This window comes from Pararge aegeria, chromosome 2 (assembly GCF_905163445.1).
Source record: "Pararge aegeria chromosome 2, ilParAegt1.1, whole genome shotgun sequence".
NCBI classification, from domain to species: Eukaryota; Metazoa; Arthropoda; class Insecta; order Lepidoptera; family Nymphalidae; genus Pararge; species Pararge aegeria.
The window spans coordinates 6,748,371-6,765,681 of record NC_053181.1 but is presented as its reverse complement, the minus strand read 5'-3'; the positions used below and the strand labels follow the sequence as shown (position 1 = coordinate 6,765,681).

Genomic DNA, 17,311 nt, shown 5'->3' with positions numbered 1-17,311 from the left:
ATGCGAATTGAATCTACATTTCCTAGTCAGATAATGATGATGGAGATGATAAATAATGGCTAGTTGAGCTAGCGCCAATTTCCACCAACCCATTTCCAGCCCACTACAGGGCTCGGGTCACCTCCCACAATGGGAAAGGGGTCCGCCAATCCGCATTGGGCCAGCGTGGTGGACTACGGTCTTCTAATTTCTAGATAAGTAAAATTTAAATAAATCAGTAATTGGATTGCAGGAATTTAGAGGTCATCTTGGTATCTTAAATCGATGTCGATAGCATGTAAAGACATTTGCAAGCTCCCAGAGGCAATACTTTATTCAAAACTTATATTCGACGGTTTTAGATAATCTGGCATATATTCATATGCTTTAAATATCCGTCAAAAACAGTGATGGCAGACGAAGATCGCCTTTCTCCCGCGCGACGTGCAATCTAGCGATTACGTGCCTTCTTTGCCCCCCTCATTATGCAGATTCCGGCGAAAAAGGAATAAATTTAATAACATGCGTTCGTGCGCATGCGTTATCGAACGCACTTGCTTCTGATAATCTGCGCGCACGCTGGCCGCAATTACAGTGGGACGGGTGGTGCGCAAAATCGCTCACACAAAAGAGTAATACATATCTTTTAGGCGAAAGAGCCGTATCACTCATTGGGCCTCATTCATCAACGTGGTTTAACATGGGCAGTGTTTTGACACATCTCAACTGGCAGCATCTTTCAAATGTCGCAGCGTGAAGAAACACTTCAAAACTAGTTCGACCTTATGCCCAATGCCATTAATATAGTCAATTTTTTAGCAAACGACTTAAGATTTAGATACTAAGCAACATAAATCATTAAACATAGAACTGGCTCGCTTTTGGTAATACGCGGTACATTTGTGCAGTAACAGGTCTAACTCTATTAGGGAAAAAGAAAAACGTTTAAGCCGCGAGTGAATTTTTGTTGAAATTACGTTTGACTAATGAGAAATTAAATGAACAGAGGAATGAAAGGTTTGATGCAGTTTATTTTATCATTCCATCGCAAGCTGTCCAAGATCACTGTACAAGGCGCGGGCGCAGCACTACCGCACCAAAAGCCAATTCGATTTTTAATTTAACTTTCGCAATCTCTGAAAGTTTTGCAATCTTTGACCACTTTAATACTTATTACTTAATCCGGTCTATTAAGTTCCGTTGTAATGGCAAAACTTATTTGTTATTCTGTTGAGAAAAATATAACACAGAAGCTAATTGGAATGGCACACTTTCTGTAGATATGACATTGCTTAACGATTGTTTGTTAACGACAATGTTTATTTATGTTTACACATCGCACAAGTTGTATTATTTTTTACAATACAGCAGTCTGACCTAAGCTTATTACATGCCAAGACGTAACAGGTGGCAGTATTTGCAAGAAAATAGAACATTTTACAATATTACTTTTTTTTAATAAATAATTATCATAATCCGTGTAATAATTAACCCACATCTGCAAGCCTCCTTTATTATAACAGAAGGGATTATAAAAGTCCACAACGCTATTTTATAGCTTAGGTAACTCTCGTGTATTATTTGGCAACCATTATTGCTCTCAAAAACGCGGCAGACAACTACTAGGGAAGCAGGCAGGGGTAGGAGGAAACTTTGAAAACCGAATTTGTGTCGATTTACCAAATTAAGTAAACGTTAGATAACAAGTGCTTTCGGTTGATTTGCATTATCGAAAGTAGGCCACTTCATATTCAATAACAATATAAGAAAGATGAAGAGTTAGTTTCTATGTTTCGCACGCAGATGTAAGGAACTCATCGGAAACAAAACACACACATGTCTCGGAAACAAAACTAAGGTTGTAAGAAATACCTATGGATTTAAGACTCGTAGTTAATAGCGGTGAAATCAATGGGTATGGCCAATAAATAAATAACAATTAAGAAAATTATTTTATCACAGGGACAAAGTGTTGGAAAGCTGTTTGTATGAGAACGCGTATGGGTATTTGGCATCATTATTATATAATGGGGATATCATGATCGCCTACAGCGAAGCAGATCCTCTCACGTCAACATGTTTAAATGTACAATCGCATTCCGTTTGCACGCACCCTTAGCTTAATTTCAGTTGCCATTTAAACGACGTCAAAATGTTTAAATAACTGTTTTCGAAATATCGATATTACGAAGTAAGAATAGAATATAATGTCGATCAGTCTATAGCTATATCTAAATTTTAAATACTTAAGCTTCAGATTATAACTTATTCTCGACAACTAAATGTGCTTAAAACGTAAACTCAATTTTTGAGCAGCGTTATAAACACAGTAGCATCAGATTAAAATGGTATTAAGTAAGTTTTAAAGCCTAAATTTGTCAACACTTTAACAGTGACCGCCCCATGCGGAAAGGTTATAAAATAACAATGAGAAGTACAGAATTTTACTATTTAAGCAGTAATAGGGTAATTTTACTTAAACGCTTTAGTACTTTGTTCTAAAGCTTGGTTGCAATAACACCTGTAATTATGTAGTCTAAAATGAGCCGAACTTGTGTCTAAGATGCTTATTTTTTCTCTTGATTTGGAAGTACTCATGCTAAACGTGGAAGGGAAAACGGAAGCTGGCAGGACATTCCAGATCTTTGCCAAGCGTACCTAATAGAAACAAGAAGTTAGGGCGGGAATAGACTGAGAACTGTGAATTGGGTAATGTTTACACATAGCACAAGTTGTATTATTTTTATGTCTCTCCCTATGTCAAACAGTGTACGTGTGCTATGCTGATGTTATGATGATGATACGAGATAATTTCGTTTCAATTTCATACAATACCATTTCAAATCCGGCCCCGTTCAGCCGTGGGCTACCTAAATTCCGTGCACCGCACCGGGCTTTTTGTGCAACTCCTTATCTTCCGTCATTATGTAAAAAAAAAACTTTATACTCATTTATAACTTACATTAACTCCGCCAGTAGTTACAGGGTCCAAGTTTGTTCGAAAAATTGACAATACTTAAGGAGAAATCGCTCGGAATATTATCAGAAACGGATCGTGGCCGCTCTCAATTTTCCACCGTCATTAACGCGCAATTCCTCAAAGATGTGCCTCTGATGTTCGTGAGAAATTTACTTTGTAACAGGATCAGGGTAGTACAAAAAAGTACCGCGCGTGTCGACGGCAGCCGTCCTGACTACTTGTCCGTAAATTATGGTTAGTTTTTGGGCACGCTCGCGCAATGCAGCCTCGCGGCTTTTCACCTCCCCCCTGCACCCGCCGGCTGCCCTCCCGCCCTGCACCGACCCGGTCACAGACCTCGCATCATTCCGTCAATCTCAACTACTTATCCGTCCGCTCCGATCCCTTATATTAATAATTTTTCCCAAAAAACCTGCCGCAATAAAGATCCTATCTTTCCTGCTGGGAGCGCAACGACGCTTTCGAAAGTTTAGAATTGACAAACCGATATCGCAACTTTATATTTATCGAGGCATGTATTTTGACTACGAACCGTTCATTGTCCCGCCAAAATTAATCTCGAGGGTTTAGCTGCGTCACAAAGGCGGCGTGCCGGCGCGTACGGTGGCTATTACGAGCACCACTTTATAATTACCTTTTTAAATAGTTTTTTCAGTCACTCAACATATTAAAACGTCAATGTAAATAACTTGTTAGCCGCAATCTCATTTCTGGCCGATTGGATATTACAATAGTGTACGTGATTTGAGAAAGGTAACGGTGCGACGCTTTATCCGCGAGGTGGAGTCCATTAGGTCGGCACGGGCTGCCGTACCGCCTGCCCGAGTGGCCGGCCGTGTCCAACGAGCTGACACCCGTCCGACCGACCAATATACACTTACGTATATCGAAATCGATTTGTTAATCAAAATGTAGATTAATCTTCCCGACTCTATTACACAGCAATTCAAATATTCATGCTCACTTTGAACAGATGATCGGGCGGCAACGCAAAAAACGGCATATTACAATATCTTTAACTCAATCGAGTTCGGAGCAACAAGAGCAAGAGTAGCTTATTGCTGTTCGTGGGGCAAAAAATATGATACTTCACTTGAAAACCATGAAAAAATGATCCGCGTCAAATATAGATCGATTATATTATCACAATGGATACTGGCGCGCGTGGCCGGTAATTAGATCTGACTGAGCGCATTGTGCCCGAATCCAAGGCAAATTGAACCACGCAATATCTCACCGGACACAGTCGCAGTCGTACGTGTGTAATTGCACGGATTTATCCACTATAAACTCTGGCTTTTTGTGCCTCCAGTTTGGCACGCGTCCACTTTCTATGTACCGACCTGGAGATGTAATTTTGTCGACGGTTTTTTGTCGGAGAGTCACCGTCACCTTGAGTAACGGTGCTCGATTTGATAAGTAAGGTGCAGATTGGCGTTTCGTATTTACACAAAAGTTTCGAGGCTCTAATTCGCAGTTGTGTAACATTTCGCGCCTCGGGCCCTACGGAAAGATTGGATTGTCCCCGCGCAGTTATTTCGAAGTAGCAATTCATCAAGTCTATTCAAATAGATATTAAATTATAACGAAAACATTACACCAGTCAAGTGAACCGTGCCAAATTTTTTCAGTTCATCGTCTTTCCTACAAACTTCATTATTGATTGAAACTGGTGGATAATCGACAGCTCATATCAGTGAATAAGCTGGTTAAACAGTTGTGACCTCATCTAAAATAAAGTCCAAAAATTAACTTTTCTTTCTCGAAACCTTCACGTAAAACCATTGGTTTTGGTAATTATCAGCCTACCAACTCGTTTTTGTGTGGTGACCCCGAGCTCTATAATCCCCATAAGATATATTTCATGTGCCCAATAATAAGATATTTAGGCTGAGGATGATGATGATGATGATGACAACGCAATTATAAGTAAGTGACCAAGATTAAATATCCATCTGAATAACGCGTGTAAAATATAAATGCACGTCATTCTTTAAACTAATATTATCACCAATAGGTAATAGTAACTGAACTTATCGCTGGAACAATAATAATCCACGATAATGGATTAGCACAAGCGAATTATAATTTATAAACACGCTTATCGCTTTAATCGGGGAGAGTCGAATCGAGTTCTGCGATTACGTTTCTGTTTTGTTTTTTATAAGTCATTGAGTTTTTGAACGAAATGATCGTATTGTTCGATTTTAATTTAGTTTCCTATATATTATATTAGTTACACAAATTATATTTTAATAGCTTTGCTGTGGTTTGCAACTTAGCAGCAGGACTAGCTTAGGCAGGAGCCAAAAATTATATCCCTCGATTATATACCGTGATTATAATTAACGTGTCCACCTGCTAAAGCACGGGAATAGGGGATACTCCGTTTATTATTACTCATGTATTATATTGATATTATTTCCACTTGTGCGCCAAATATCTGAGCGTTAATAAAACTGTAGGAGAAGATAAATTTTTATCCTTTCCCCGGGGAGAATATTGTCTTTGAGTGTTCTGATAGTAACATTTCATTAATCATTCTACAGTCGAAAAATGTATCTACGCAAATTTAAAATTTATCTACAAAAAAGGAATATACAGTTTTTTCTTTCTAAAATATTGTTAATATTTTATTTTATAATTTTTTGATTTTGTTCAAATGAGATGAATTATTTCCAATGAAATCAAACTAATATCTGAATAGTAGAGCTATATTCCAATGAATATAGGTGTTATTTAAAAACTTGGAAAGTGAGTGGCTTTAAGTAATATGTAATATACAGAAAATTCTCATTATCTTATTTGACGGCCGACTGGCGCAGTGGGCAGCGACTCTGCTTTTTGAGTCCAAGCCCGTGGGTTCGATTCCCACAACTGGAAAATGTTTGTGTGATGAGCATAAGTGTTTTTCAGTGGGTGTTTATACGTATTTTCTAAGTATTTATGTATATATAATTCATAAAAATATTCATCAGTTATTTTAGTACAAATAACACAACTTACTTTAGGGCTAGGTGGCGATGTGTGTATTGTCGTAGTATATTTATTATTATTATTATTTATCTTTTTATATTTCCATTTTTGTATATTGAGTCACTTTAATGATTTATTAAAACTCTTGTTATACATCTGATAACTACTAATTTATTTATTACATCCGCCAACTTTCTTTAATCCATTTCTAAACCCTATCATGTAATCTATCTGAAGTGTTCGTTTCTAATCACATACCAACTACGTAATCAAAGGCGTATCTTTTGATAGTAATCTGGACCGTGTAGGCGACGTGTCGTTGTAATTATTTTGTAACGATGATGATGACAATAAGTAGGGCCTTAGCTTTAGCTCTCTAAGGCAATTTCCTAAGTCCTGCCAAAAACAAAAAAAATAAACTAGTAAAAGTTCCTGAGATTAACGCATTCGTCCAAGCATTCACTCACTTAATTATATGAGTTAGTGTAAATAGAGACTTTGGGACCGTGGGGTCCGGAGGCACGAGCTCTTTTCAAAGAACTATCGAAAAGGGTTATCGAGTCAACCGGTGATCCTAGAGCGGGCAGTTACCTTGGCCAACGAATTAGTTTGGCCATCCAAAGGGGCAATGCTGCCAGCATCTTAGGAACTGTGCCTCGCTGCGGTGGTATCAACGTTTAGAATTTATTTAGTTTAAAATAGTTTATTTTAGGTTATATTTATAAAACAATTATTTTAAAGAATATATAATAATAATATCAGATTAGTAAGTATATTATTTTACAAAAGTGCAAAATCCAGTCGTCTTCGCTTCAGTAGTAACGCACCATTAATTTCTAAACGAACAACCTGTGTCTCAGCGCTGCGATGGCGCAACGACGAAGTCACAGATGTTTCAACTACGAAATCAACGACGTGCAACGGACTAAGCGTTTTAAAGTATATAGAGCACGATTGTGTTTTTTTAGTTCCAAATTTACAATATAAATTAGGCGCACAATTAGATTACAATGTTAATACTTTAGAAGTAATTTCATCCGCACTCGACGTTGAATTTTTGTAAAATGAATTCTGTACACAAGTTATCCGAATCTGTAGAAAATACCTTCTTGCACAGACTAAAGGGAAGTATAGACAGAGCTCGAAAACATATTCAATTTCCTATAATGTAATGCACAAAAAAAGGCCTTATCAATTTTGCCACTTCATCTGTCTGTCTGATTGTGTATTCGTATTTGTGAGCAAGAAATGGACCTATTTCAATACAGTTTTGTAAATTAAATAGAGACCAATTATTGTTTACAAATCATGCTTTTTACATTTCACATTTTTTTAAATAGCTTATCTCAAGGAGAAAGTGTAATGATATTAATGTGAAATAATGCTAGAAGAACTCTTTATTTGTCGTTTTTCACGCAGCAACAGACAAAAATGATGTACACTTTTTTTTTATGTTAGTTAAAAGAATATTTTCTTCCAAAACTAGCTACTCAGCTTGCAAGAAAAATATTGAAGTGTTCTGCGGTTTCTCTCTCGTCAACTGTCAATAACCTTTTTTTACGATGACAAATGGGTTGAAAGCTTTAGTATTAGGTACTAACAGTTCCCAAATGAACAAGTTCGCCCGCGAGGACTATCTAGTCTGTGGTATAATATTATTGTCCACAAAACCGATCACAGTTTTTCTTTTCCCCGCCTGATATTGTGGTTCTTGCCACTCACGCTTCCCGGTATTATTAATTGTTTTTATGATACAAATTTGGAACGTTACACAATTATTTTTGGGTTTTGTGCTAAACTAACAGCACGTCTATGGCACGGGGCACTTGCATTATTTAATTTCTCATTCGTCATCTTCTCGTAGTAATATGAACATGCCAGAGCACGCTGTTCTAACAATAATCATCCTCACAAAGGTGAAAGGTGAAAGCTGAAAAGGAAAAAGTATCAAAATACTTGGACCTCACGAGATTACCTCCACGTAGTGTTGAGTCTACCGTTATTGTTCGAGTAGCCGTTTCAGTAAATGGTGTTCTCGCAAAAATCTTCGCCCAACATCTTAAGAAGCTTTGGTTGTTGTATCAAGGGTCGGATACAGAAGGCAGTAGTTCTTGAAACGGCGTACTATGAGTAGTTTCCCCATTCTGTAGCCCTGACCGTCGGTTGCTTGGGTACTCAGAAGATTCGAAAGCAAATAAGTGTTTTTTTTTTATGTGCTACCTACTGGCAACTTCTTGATAGAAATTATCAACCCATTATCTGGCCACTGCTGGTGCTGCAGCACAATATGGAAAAGTTTCAGGCATGCAGTTTATATAACGATGCTTTCCTTCGCCGAAAAATTAAAAAAAAAAACAAAAATTCTGAAACTACTTACTATATGGTAATATTGTATTTGATGTCCAAATAGCTTAGGTTTTAATTATTACCAAAATACCTAAGTATGCTCAGAAGGTTAATGACCTTAAAAAAAAATCTTGGAGGTTGTCCTGATTTTATACATTCAGTGGTGGTAACCCTATGTCTTAGTAAGTGATTATGTATACTTCTTAATCACCTTACAGATTTATACTTGCACGTCCAAGCATTCCAAACTGGAAAGTCAATCGAGTTCTATTAGCCAAAACCACAACATAGGTATCTAATGGCTTAAGATGCATTCCTTTAGCTAATAGTGCTAATTCGGCTCTGGGTAAACAAATCCAATGTAAAATAAGCTAAATTTGTAAGAGATTGATAAGGCCGCCTTTGCGTGCTTTAATTTTGTATTTTTTTATTTTCTTTACTACTTTATTTTATGCATATTTTGATTAAGTATTTGTACTTCTTTTTCTTAATTGGCTATAAATATGCTTACAAACACCAAAGATAAAGAAGCTCGAGAATGACTTCTGATAAGCTTGCTCTTACATAGTTTTAAGGGAGGGTAAGATAGCAAAAATAAAACCCTAAACAAACTACCTATACCTATAAATACCTAAAATAAATAAGACAATAATAAATCATTAAAATTTCCTTCTGGGTCTTTGAAAGGGCACTTTCTTACAATGTTGGGTATTGAAACAGATAACAAAACTTAGGATGATATAGAAGTATGACTTAAGGTTGTATGAGTGGCATAAAATTCAAATTCAATAAATCTTTAATGATGTAGGCCTATCACAGCGTTTAAACACATTTGTTTACATTATTTTGAGATTAAGGTGAAAACTACATACGTAGGCCTAATAGTAATGGTAGAAGGGTTCCAAACTAGCCCAGGTCTAAGAAGAAACCCACAAAAACTTAGCCGTGTATGATTTTGTTAATTAATAAACTATATTATTAAAAACTAAACTATAGCTAATAATTAGAATATTTGACGGGGTTAGAGCGATTCCAATGCAATCTTTTTTTTGTTTGTTTGTGTAATTGTAATATTAAAATAGTTTTATTTGTTCCAAAAGCTTACGCTTTTTATAAACTATTGCAAAGTTATTTTAATGATCTTGTTACTCGTATATTTACGTTTTTTGATTATTTATTTTTATTTAATTAGTGTAATTGGTGTTAACCATACCTACTGATTGAATTAAAATAAATAAATAAAATAAAGGCAAAGTTTTATTGATAGACATCTCAAACATTTAATTTGGTAATTTGTTACGTAATAGTTTCCTTTACCTATTTGTTATAGTATACTCCAATATTAGTTTATTTTAACTTCTCACATTCATATACTAAGCTTTCACCGCTAATCCATTTGCCGCCCCGTAATTAACTGAGGTTGTGAACTACTGATAGAGTTAAATCGCTGCTGTCTGCGTAAAATATGTATATCAAACAGGTCCATCATGAAAAAGTTAGGAGAGAGATGAGAGTCAAACAATTTGTTTATAAATATATCACAGAGGTTTTTTAATAGACAATCTTTAGATGGTGGAGCTTATTAGCCACATCAATTACTTATCCAGCTTGATATCGGTCCACTAAAGGGCATGAGTCTCTTTATAGAATGAGGGTTTAGGCCTTAGTCCACCACGCTGGCCAAGTGTGGATTGGTAGACATCACACGCCGTTCACACCACATTAGAATTCTCAGGCATGCAGGTTTTCTCACGATATTTTCCTTTAACATTCCAGTGTGTTGTTGAGTGTTGGAATGATATATAAATACTTAAAACGCACATAACTCTGAAAAGTTAGAGGTGCGTGCCGGGGAACGAACTAGGAACCCCTAGAGAGGGAAGCCGAAGCGTTACCCACTGGGCTATCCCATTGCCAATACCTCCGCTTTGAACCACTTAAATCAATATAAATAATACTCTCATCTATTTGGGAAAATTTCAACAAAAATGACTGTTCGGATCAATAAGTTAGGTATTATTAGGTGCTGAGAAACGGCTCGAAGTATGGAAATTGGCGCTTTAATTATAACTAACATATGATAATAATCCTTATATCACGCCAACATATATTGGCAACATATATATGTGCAAAATGCAGTCTAGTAATGGCACAGTAATAGTCCGAAGACGATGTAAGACTATGAATCAGAAGTGTCTCCGTTCGATTCCCGGATCGATCCAAAAATGAACTAACCCATAATAGATCAAACTATCAAGAGCTCTTGAAAAAGTTAAAACGTATTAAAATAAAAATTAATGTTAAACCATCGGTTTACGGCAAAACAAATAGATCCATCAAAACCGGTTCGATATCTGATTGACAATCGAATAAACATACCGATTTTACAGCCTGCTTTAACTTATCTTCGATTACCATCATGGTGGGACATATTAAATTTGCATACGAAATATATGTATTTAAATTTACTAGATTCGTCGAATGGCTCACTTACATAAAACTATTATGGTATAAAAAATAAAAAGGCAATTTAAAGATCTAAAATGTACAAAGCAACTATACATAATCCATGGACTACATATACCCACTGCATCTAAATCACCAAAGACTATAACAGCATATGACAGCGCTAAAGGCGCAACAAGGCGGTTTGCTCATTATAACCAAGCTGTTAAGACGGGTCGGTGATCGCAGTATATAGTAGTAGTAGCACAGGGAACGCTACTGCCCGCTCTCCTTTATATTCCCTTAGTCGCATCGTACAACACCCACGGAAAGAAGAGGGTGGTGGGAACTATATTTTTATCCGCGCTCACCACATGACAGCTAGATACGCTGTCTTATATCATGTTCTTAATTCTATGCTTATAAAGACCAAGAATCATCAGTTCTAGGGCTTTATAAGCATAGAATTAAGAGCATTCAGAACCCTCATATAGCCATTATTGCACGCAGTTGTTTCCGAAACAGTAAAAACGCCACACGCAGGTCTCACTTCACACTCTTTGAGTGTTGCTAGCTTACAAACTTTTTCCCATTTTATGGTAAACGTTTTGTACATTAGAGGTAAAATAATTAGGTAATGCCATCTGCTTAACGATATTAAGTGATTAACCACCTGTTCGAGAAACATTACTAAAGTGGAGTGGTTTCTATACGATCTTAAATCTGTGTTTATGAGCTACTGGCTAGCTGGACACAAACCTCCTCGTAGGTGAGGGGTTTACAGCATAAAACCAACACACTTCTCCAATGCAGGTTGGCGGGTTTCAACGATCACATATTAGTTATATTAAATGAGACCGACAACTAAACATGCTCTTCAAAACTCGAGGGTGTACACAGACAATTTCATAACGGGATATTATTAAGATTTTTTTACAGGAAAACTCCAATACTATTCAATGAAATAGTTGAACATGGCAACAACTAAGCATATGTGGTCGTCCTTATATACTAAATACGACGTCAAGCAGCCTAGACTAGTGTTAGTCGTTTGTATAGCTTAGTCTAAAAAATACTGTACATAGTATAACCAGTAACGTGTGATAGACCTGTTTAGTACTACATTCATATAATCGTTGAACCACGTCAATCCGTATTCGAATATCGTATTAGAAATATACTCTTATATGCGAGAGGAGAACAGCTGTGCCAAGCAATGGAATGTTTATAGGTCCAAGCTTAGGACGGTGACCGACGCTTTTGTTGAAATTTTCACAAATAAATAGAGTTTTTCCCAAGAGTATCATTTATGTTTATATAAACAGTTAAGAAGTTTTACGCTAAAGATTCTTACAAGATTTTATTGTAACTCGCAATATTTGTGTGTTCGTTTTTAGATAAAATCTTGCAACTAAATTTCAAACAGCTATTCACAACCGATTGAGATTTTACATTTCATTTATTACACTCCTACCTAATCCATATTCATTACTTTTTAGTGTAAGTCTTAAGAACTATAAAATAAATAAAAACAAACACAATAAAAAGATATTTTCTTTATGTGCCTACATATTTTAAGTGTGTGTTTAATATTTTCTTAATTCAATTTGGCAATAAACAACACTAAAGGGCATCAAAAATATTGTTGACATTATAAGACAACTTAGAAAAATAGACTTTTGTTAAATGACGTCAATCTTAATCTATATGGCGGACTATTTTGGACGATTTTTTGCACCTAACTTTCCATGGATATCAAATGAAAGGGTTCGCGTATAAGAATATAAGAAGCTTCTTTGTAAATACATATTATTTTGGTTTTTATGTTTCCAAATTTATAAAAATATTATAGTGGACATAGGTTTTTTAAGTATTTGTAATTTTTTACAATGACTACCGTGGTCTAATATCGCCTATTTAATCAAAGGGTGGATTGTGCTAGTGCTATAACTGTGCGAAACCGGGGCGGGACGGTTATCAATAAAATTAACTTAAATTTGTAAATACATTTTTAGGGTTTGTCCACTTTAAAGTAGCGTATTAGAGCTAATTAAAATTATTTGAACGTGCATATCCCCAGTATGATTTTTCAAAAATTATGTTCGCCATTCTGTTCCGTTCAAAATAATCTTCAGAAAGGAAGTGACCTTTTATACCGAAATCTAAGTCAACATATATGGTGATACGAAAGTTAGCATTAGTAAAATAATGAAAGGTGGGTCTAAGGCATCCAAAAGCGATTAAAGGTTATTGAATAATACTGGGTTAAATTTGAAAGGTAATTGTCGTTGGGATGTCTTAATGGCGTACGTATCAGAAAAGCTTTAGTGATTATTGAAATAAAATCTACGTTTCTAACTCTAGATACTTTTCAATAATAAAAAGATGAATTAATTTATACGCTAGTTAAGTCGCGGACAGTCGGCTACTTATATCTTATTTTAATTTTATATTAGTAGTAAATACGACAAGAAACGTCTCAAAGTCACTATCTTAAGTAGGTACTTATGAAAGTACCTACCTATATTAATCGGCCCTATTAAGTCACGGATGGTGTCACTTAGTCACGCTTAAAATTCTTCACACAAAACGCGCGCTTTTAATGGACTTTTTCTTGTTTAGTTTAATGAACTATAAAATTGAAATGAACATTTTACATAAAATTAGACAAGCAAGCAATATTATATACTGCCAAAGGTATTCCATAAACGGCGTCACATGGTCAATTTATTTTGTATATATTAGTCTATTAAAATATCGTAGTTGGTTTAGTTTATGTTTATTGTTTATTTAGAATTTTATTAAAATGTAGGATTATATAACCGATGAGATGAAGATCACCGATGAGATGGACGGACCAAGTGAAGGCCACAATCGAGGCTCCTCTACATGAATTCGCAAGAAAGGCATCCGTTAGAGAAGAGTGGCGAAGTATTGTCAAGCGAGCCACAAAACCCAGATGACGACCACGACCAGTCTGTCAAGACTGAAACGACTAAGAAGAAGAAGGATTATATATGCGTGGTGCAAATCTTTACATCTTCCTAGCCTAAAGGTCAGCTATACTCTCAGTCAAAACTACCCCTTTGAACATATACGGTGTTCACTCAACAACAGGCTTTTTCTTTTAGGCTTAAGGTTATATGAAAGAAATAGTTGTTTAGCGATAAGAGCTTTAGTGCAATTTCAGTTTAGTGTGTTATAATCTCTACCAAAACTCTATATGATGTGCAATATAAAATTTACATAAATAGGTATCTAAAACTATTGTATTTTTATTTATTGATAATCTGTAAACTTTGTTATTTTATTTCGCTTACGGTATTTACGACATTATTCAATTTTATGAGTTCTTTAAAGATTTTCCAACGACAAATAAACACAATATATATCTAAAAGTTATAAGGAAGGTCCCCAAGACACTGTTATTATTATCATGTTGTTATTACATACCTTTAAGTATTCTATATGGTCTAAAAGAACAGAATGATTAATTAGTAGATAGAGATTACATATAGTTCACATAGATTTTACGCAGAAATCATTAGTTTACCTGACATTCATTCTAATTATCATAGGAACTAATTAAAACTATTTACTAAGTATTATATTGAATACCTAGACCATCAATATTTTGCTCAAATAAACGACTTTAGAATAATTTATTCGTTTTATATCAAATTATTGTAGGTATAACCGTTATTATAAGATGTATAAGAACAAAATAATTCTTCGTTTATCTTATTTGCCAACTAAACGAAACCAATTCTCGTTGAATAATATAAAAATCTAATTGTATAAATATAGAACAGCTTCCATTACTGAATCTTTTGCATCTTAAAATAAAAAGGTAAGCAAACTGAGTGACCTCCGGTACTACGAGAACAGCCAATCAAACATTAAAAAACGTGGTTTTTAAGAGCAACTAAATTAAAAATTCTGCATTTTTATATTTTAGTCGCTATATAAATTTACATAATTATAATGAAGTATGTCAAGTTATTTTAATTAAGTATGTCAAATTCAGTCATTCGTCTAAAAAAAAAATCTTAATTCGATGATTATGGTATTCTGATTTTTTTGTAAAACAGTTTCTATTATTTTAAGGTATTTTATACTTTTATATAAGTACTGAAATATTTATTTAAAACAAATCTCAAGTTCACGGTACCAAACTATTTTATCTATATTAGATATATTATTCTTAGATAAAATAGTTTTGTATAGTTAGTATAATTAAACTAAACAGTTACTTATTACAAAACTATTGTCTTCCTAAGTCTTCATAGATATTTTTACAAGTAAGAAATATCAGCTTTTTAAATCGAATGGGTAAACAGGTATTTTTAGTTCATGATACATATCCCAAGTATTGTTTATTAGGATTTCTCGTCTTAACTACTCAACCGATCATTATAAAATGTTGTATGGGTACACGCTATCAGAGGCACGCAGATAAGAGCATAGGCTAACTATAATCCAATCAAAGTTATTGTTCCTAAAGGATAGAAAAGTTACGTTTTGTTACGTTCAACCCGAATCGTTTGACAAAATCTACACAATCGCTGGCAGTACAGTATGTTATAAACGTGAATCAGTTTAAATGGTTAATATAAAACTTACACTTGCCACATAATATCTAGGAACCTTATTAAATAGTTGAGCTAAAATTTAATCGATAGTAAAATTATCCCATAACATTCTTTTTAAATCGAACTAATACTATAACATGTGAAATCTTCTAAAGATGTTTGGGTATACGAATAATTGTTATTCAAGCTCACAAGAATATCTGGCTAATATGGCTATATTGTGCACTCATATGCTGGCTACTACCACACACATACGATGCATTTTATCCCGGGAAACGTTTTAGAGCTCCGGGAAAACTGAAGTTCGATGCGGAGTAAGTACCGTTCCTGACCAACAATCTCTACCTGATAAATAAATTAATTAGTCACTCTCTACTGTTTCATTCCAATTTAATAAATAACTACCTTAAAATAACCTAACGTAATAAATAATTAATAATAAGTAGGTATAGCTTATTTCTGAAATCCTGATTAGGTATGCAGTGAACATTTTTCATGAGCTCTACACAATACGTAAACTTTAAAAAAATTTATAACTTCATTTAAAAACAGCCTGAATTATATCGAACGACCTTGCCAAAATATCGATCACTATTGTTCATAATAATTCAATTATGTATGTAAGTGTTTCATTATATTTATGCAAATTTCGCTTATCAAGATGAACTTGGCCATAGTACCTACTTTATTGTCCGAGTAAAACAATTAGGCGAGCCATGTCTTCGATTTAACTTTATTTATTTATTCTTCAACTTTTAATAAGTGTTCTAGCAATAACATTTAAAGTTTTCAATACACTTTTCACTATTTTATTAATTCTGCCTCAGGTTTTTATTTTATTGGTAGACTAGAAATGTATAATTATATAAAAATCCCCAAAAAAATAGAGGTAGACCGAAAAACTTACCTGTGAAAGATCGCTCGGAACCTCCGACTTGGCTGTGTTGGCCGCAGCCCATGCCTCAGCAAACGTCTCCATAGCACTCTGAAAGTCCATCTTGTCCATTCACGACATCAACATGCCGAAAATTCACACATGGGCCCGATACGGCGACGGGGAACAACGCGACACGTTCGCTCTAGCCGGCCGGCGGCGCGTTACTGGCGGCCGGCCCCGCCCAGCGAACCGCCCGCGTCGAAGAAAAACCGATACGATCCGAGCCTCCCGTTTCAGCGCTTTTCTTTTTTAAGCCGCTATTTTAACGAGTTTTTTTCACCCAAAGCCCGGCCCACGGTGGTGGTTGGGCGGCCTTCGGATTATTTACACTTGTAATTCACAGATTGCTACACTGATACTTAATTTGTTGTGCCGAGAGGGTGTTAGGCGTTATCTTGTTACGTGATTACGCGGCGCATCGAGATAGGCGTCTTTACGTCGGATCTCGTTACGTGAAAGACAATGCGCTCATTGTTATGATTTATCGCAGTGCCTTATTTAATTGTACTAAATGGCTAGCTAAATTGTAAGACACCGGTGAAATTAGTTTGAATTTTTGTCGTCAATTACGTGGAATATGGTGGTCGCAATTTAAAAGGCTATAAAAGAGGCTAATTGCAATATCCTAGCCAATGGGCGATGCTAGGAGGCATTTTTATTCATTAAATAAATCACGCCGGCTTTCTTTCAGCGATGTAAGAAAAAATTGTCACCGTTTCGTATAATTTTGTACGTGGTCGTTTAAGCAGTATTACCTTCCGGGGAAGCGGCATTTTATCTTAATTTCTATAGCTTTCAGGATATTAACTGTGGGCTATGACAAATTGTAATGATCGACGTAGCTTTTGGTAGCTTCCTATGGCTTTCATTGGGATGGTTTATTATTGTTTTATACACGTTTTAACTACTTTTAATCATAGAAGAATGATAAAAATTTCACAAATAAAATTTTGAAAGGGTAACAGACTTTTAGATTTTTGTTTTCAACCCTTGTGTTTTAAAAACAAGTTTTCGGTTCCGCAAAGTTAAAAGTTTAAGCATGTTTATGGGATTTAA

At 35.2% G+C, this 17,311-nt stretch overlaps 1 protein-coding gene across 1 annotated transcript in view; it reads right to left on the bottom strand.

Annotated features, from left to right (window-relative positions):
* Positions 1-16,399, bottom strand: part of LOC120633287 — a 138,264-nt gene extending 121,865 nt beyond the window's left edge. The window contains exon 1 of the mRNA XM_039903471.1: positions 16,226-16,399. Within this exon, the coding sequence (XP_039759405.1) occupies positions 16,226-16,324 (99 nt within the window). The 5' untranslated portion in view covers positions 16,325-16,399. The remainder of the gene's footprint in view (positions 1-16,225) is intronic.
* Positions 16,400-17,311: the final 912 nt, after the last annotated feature.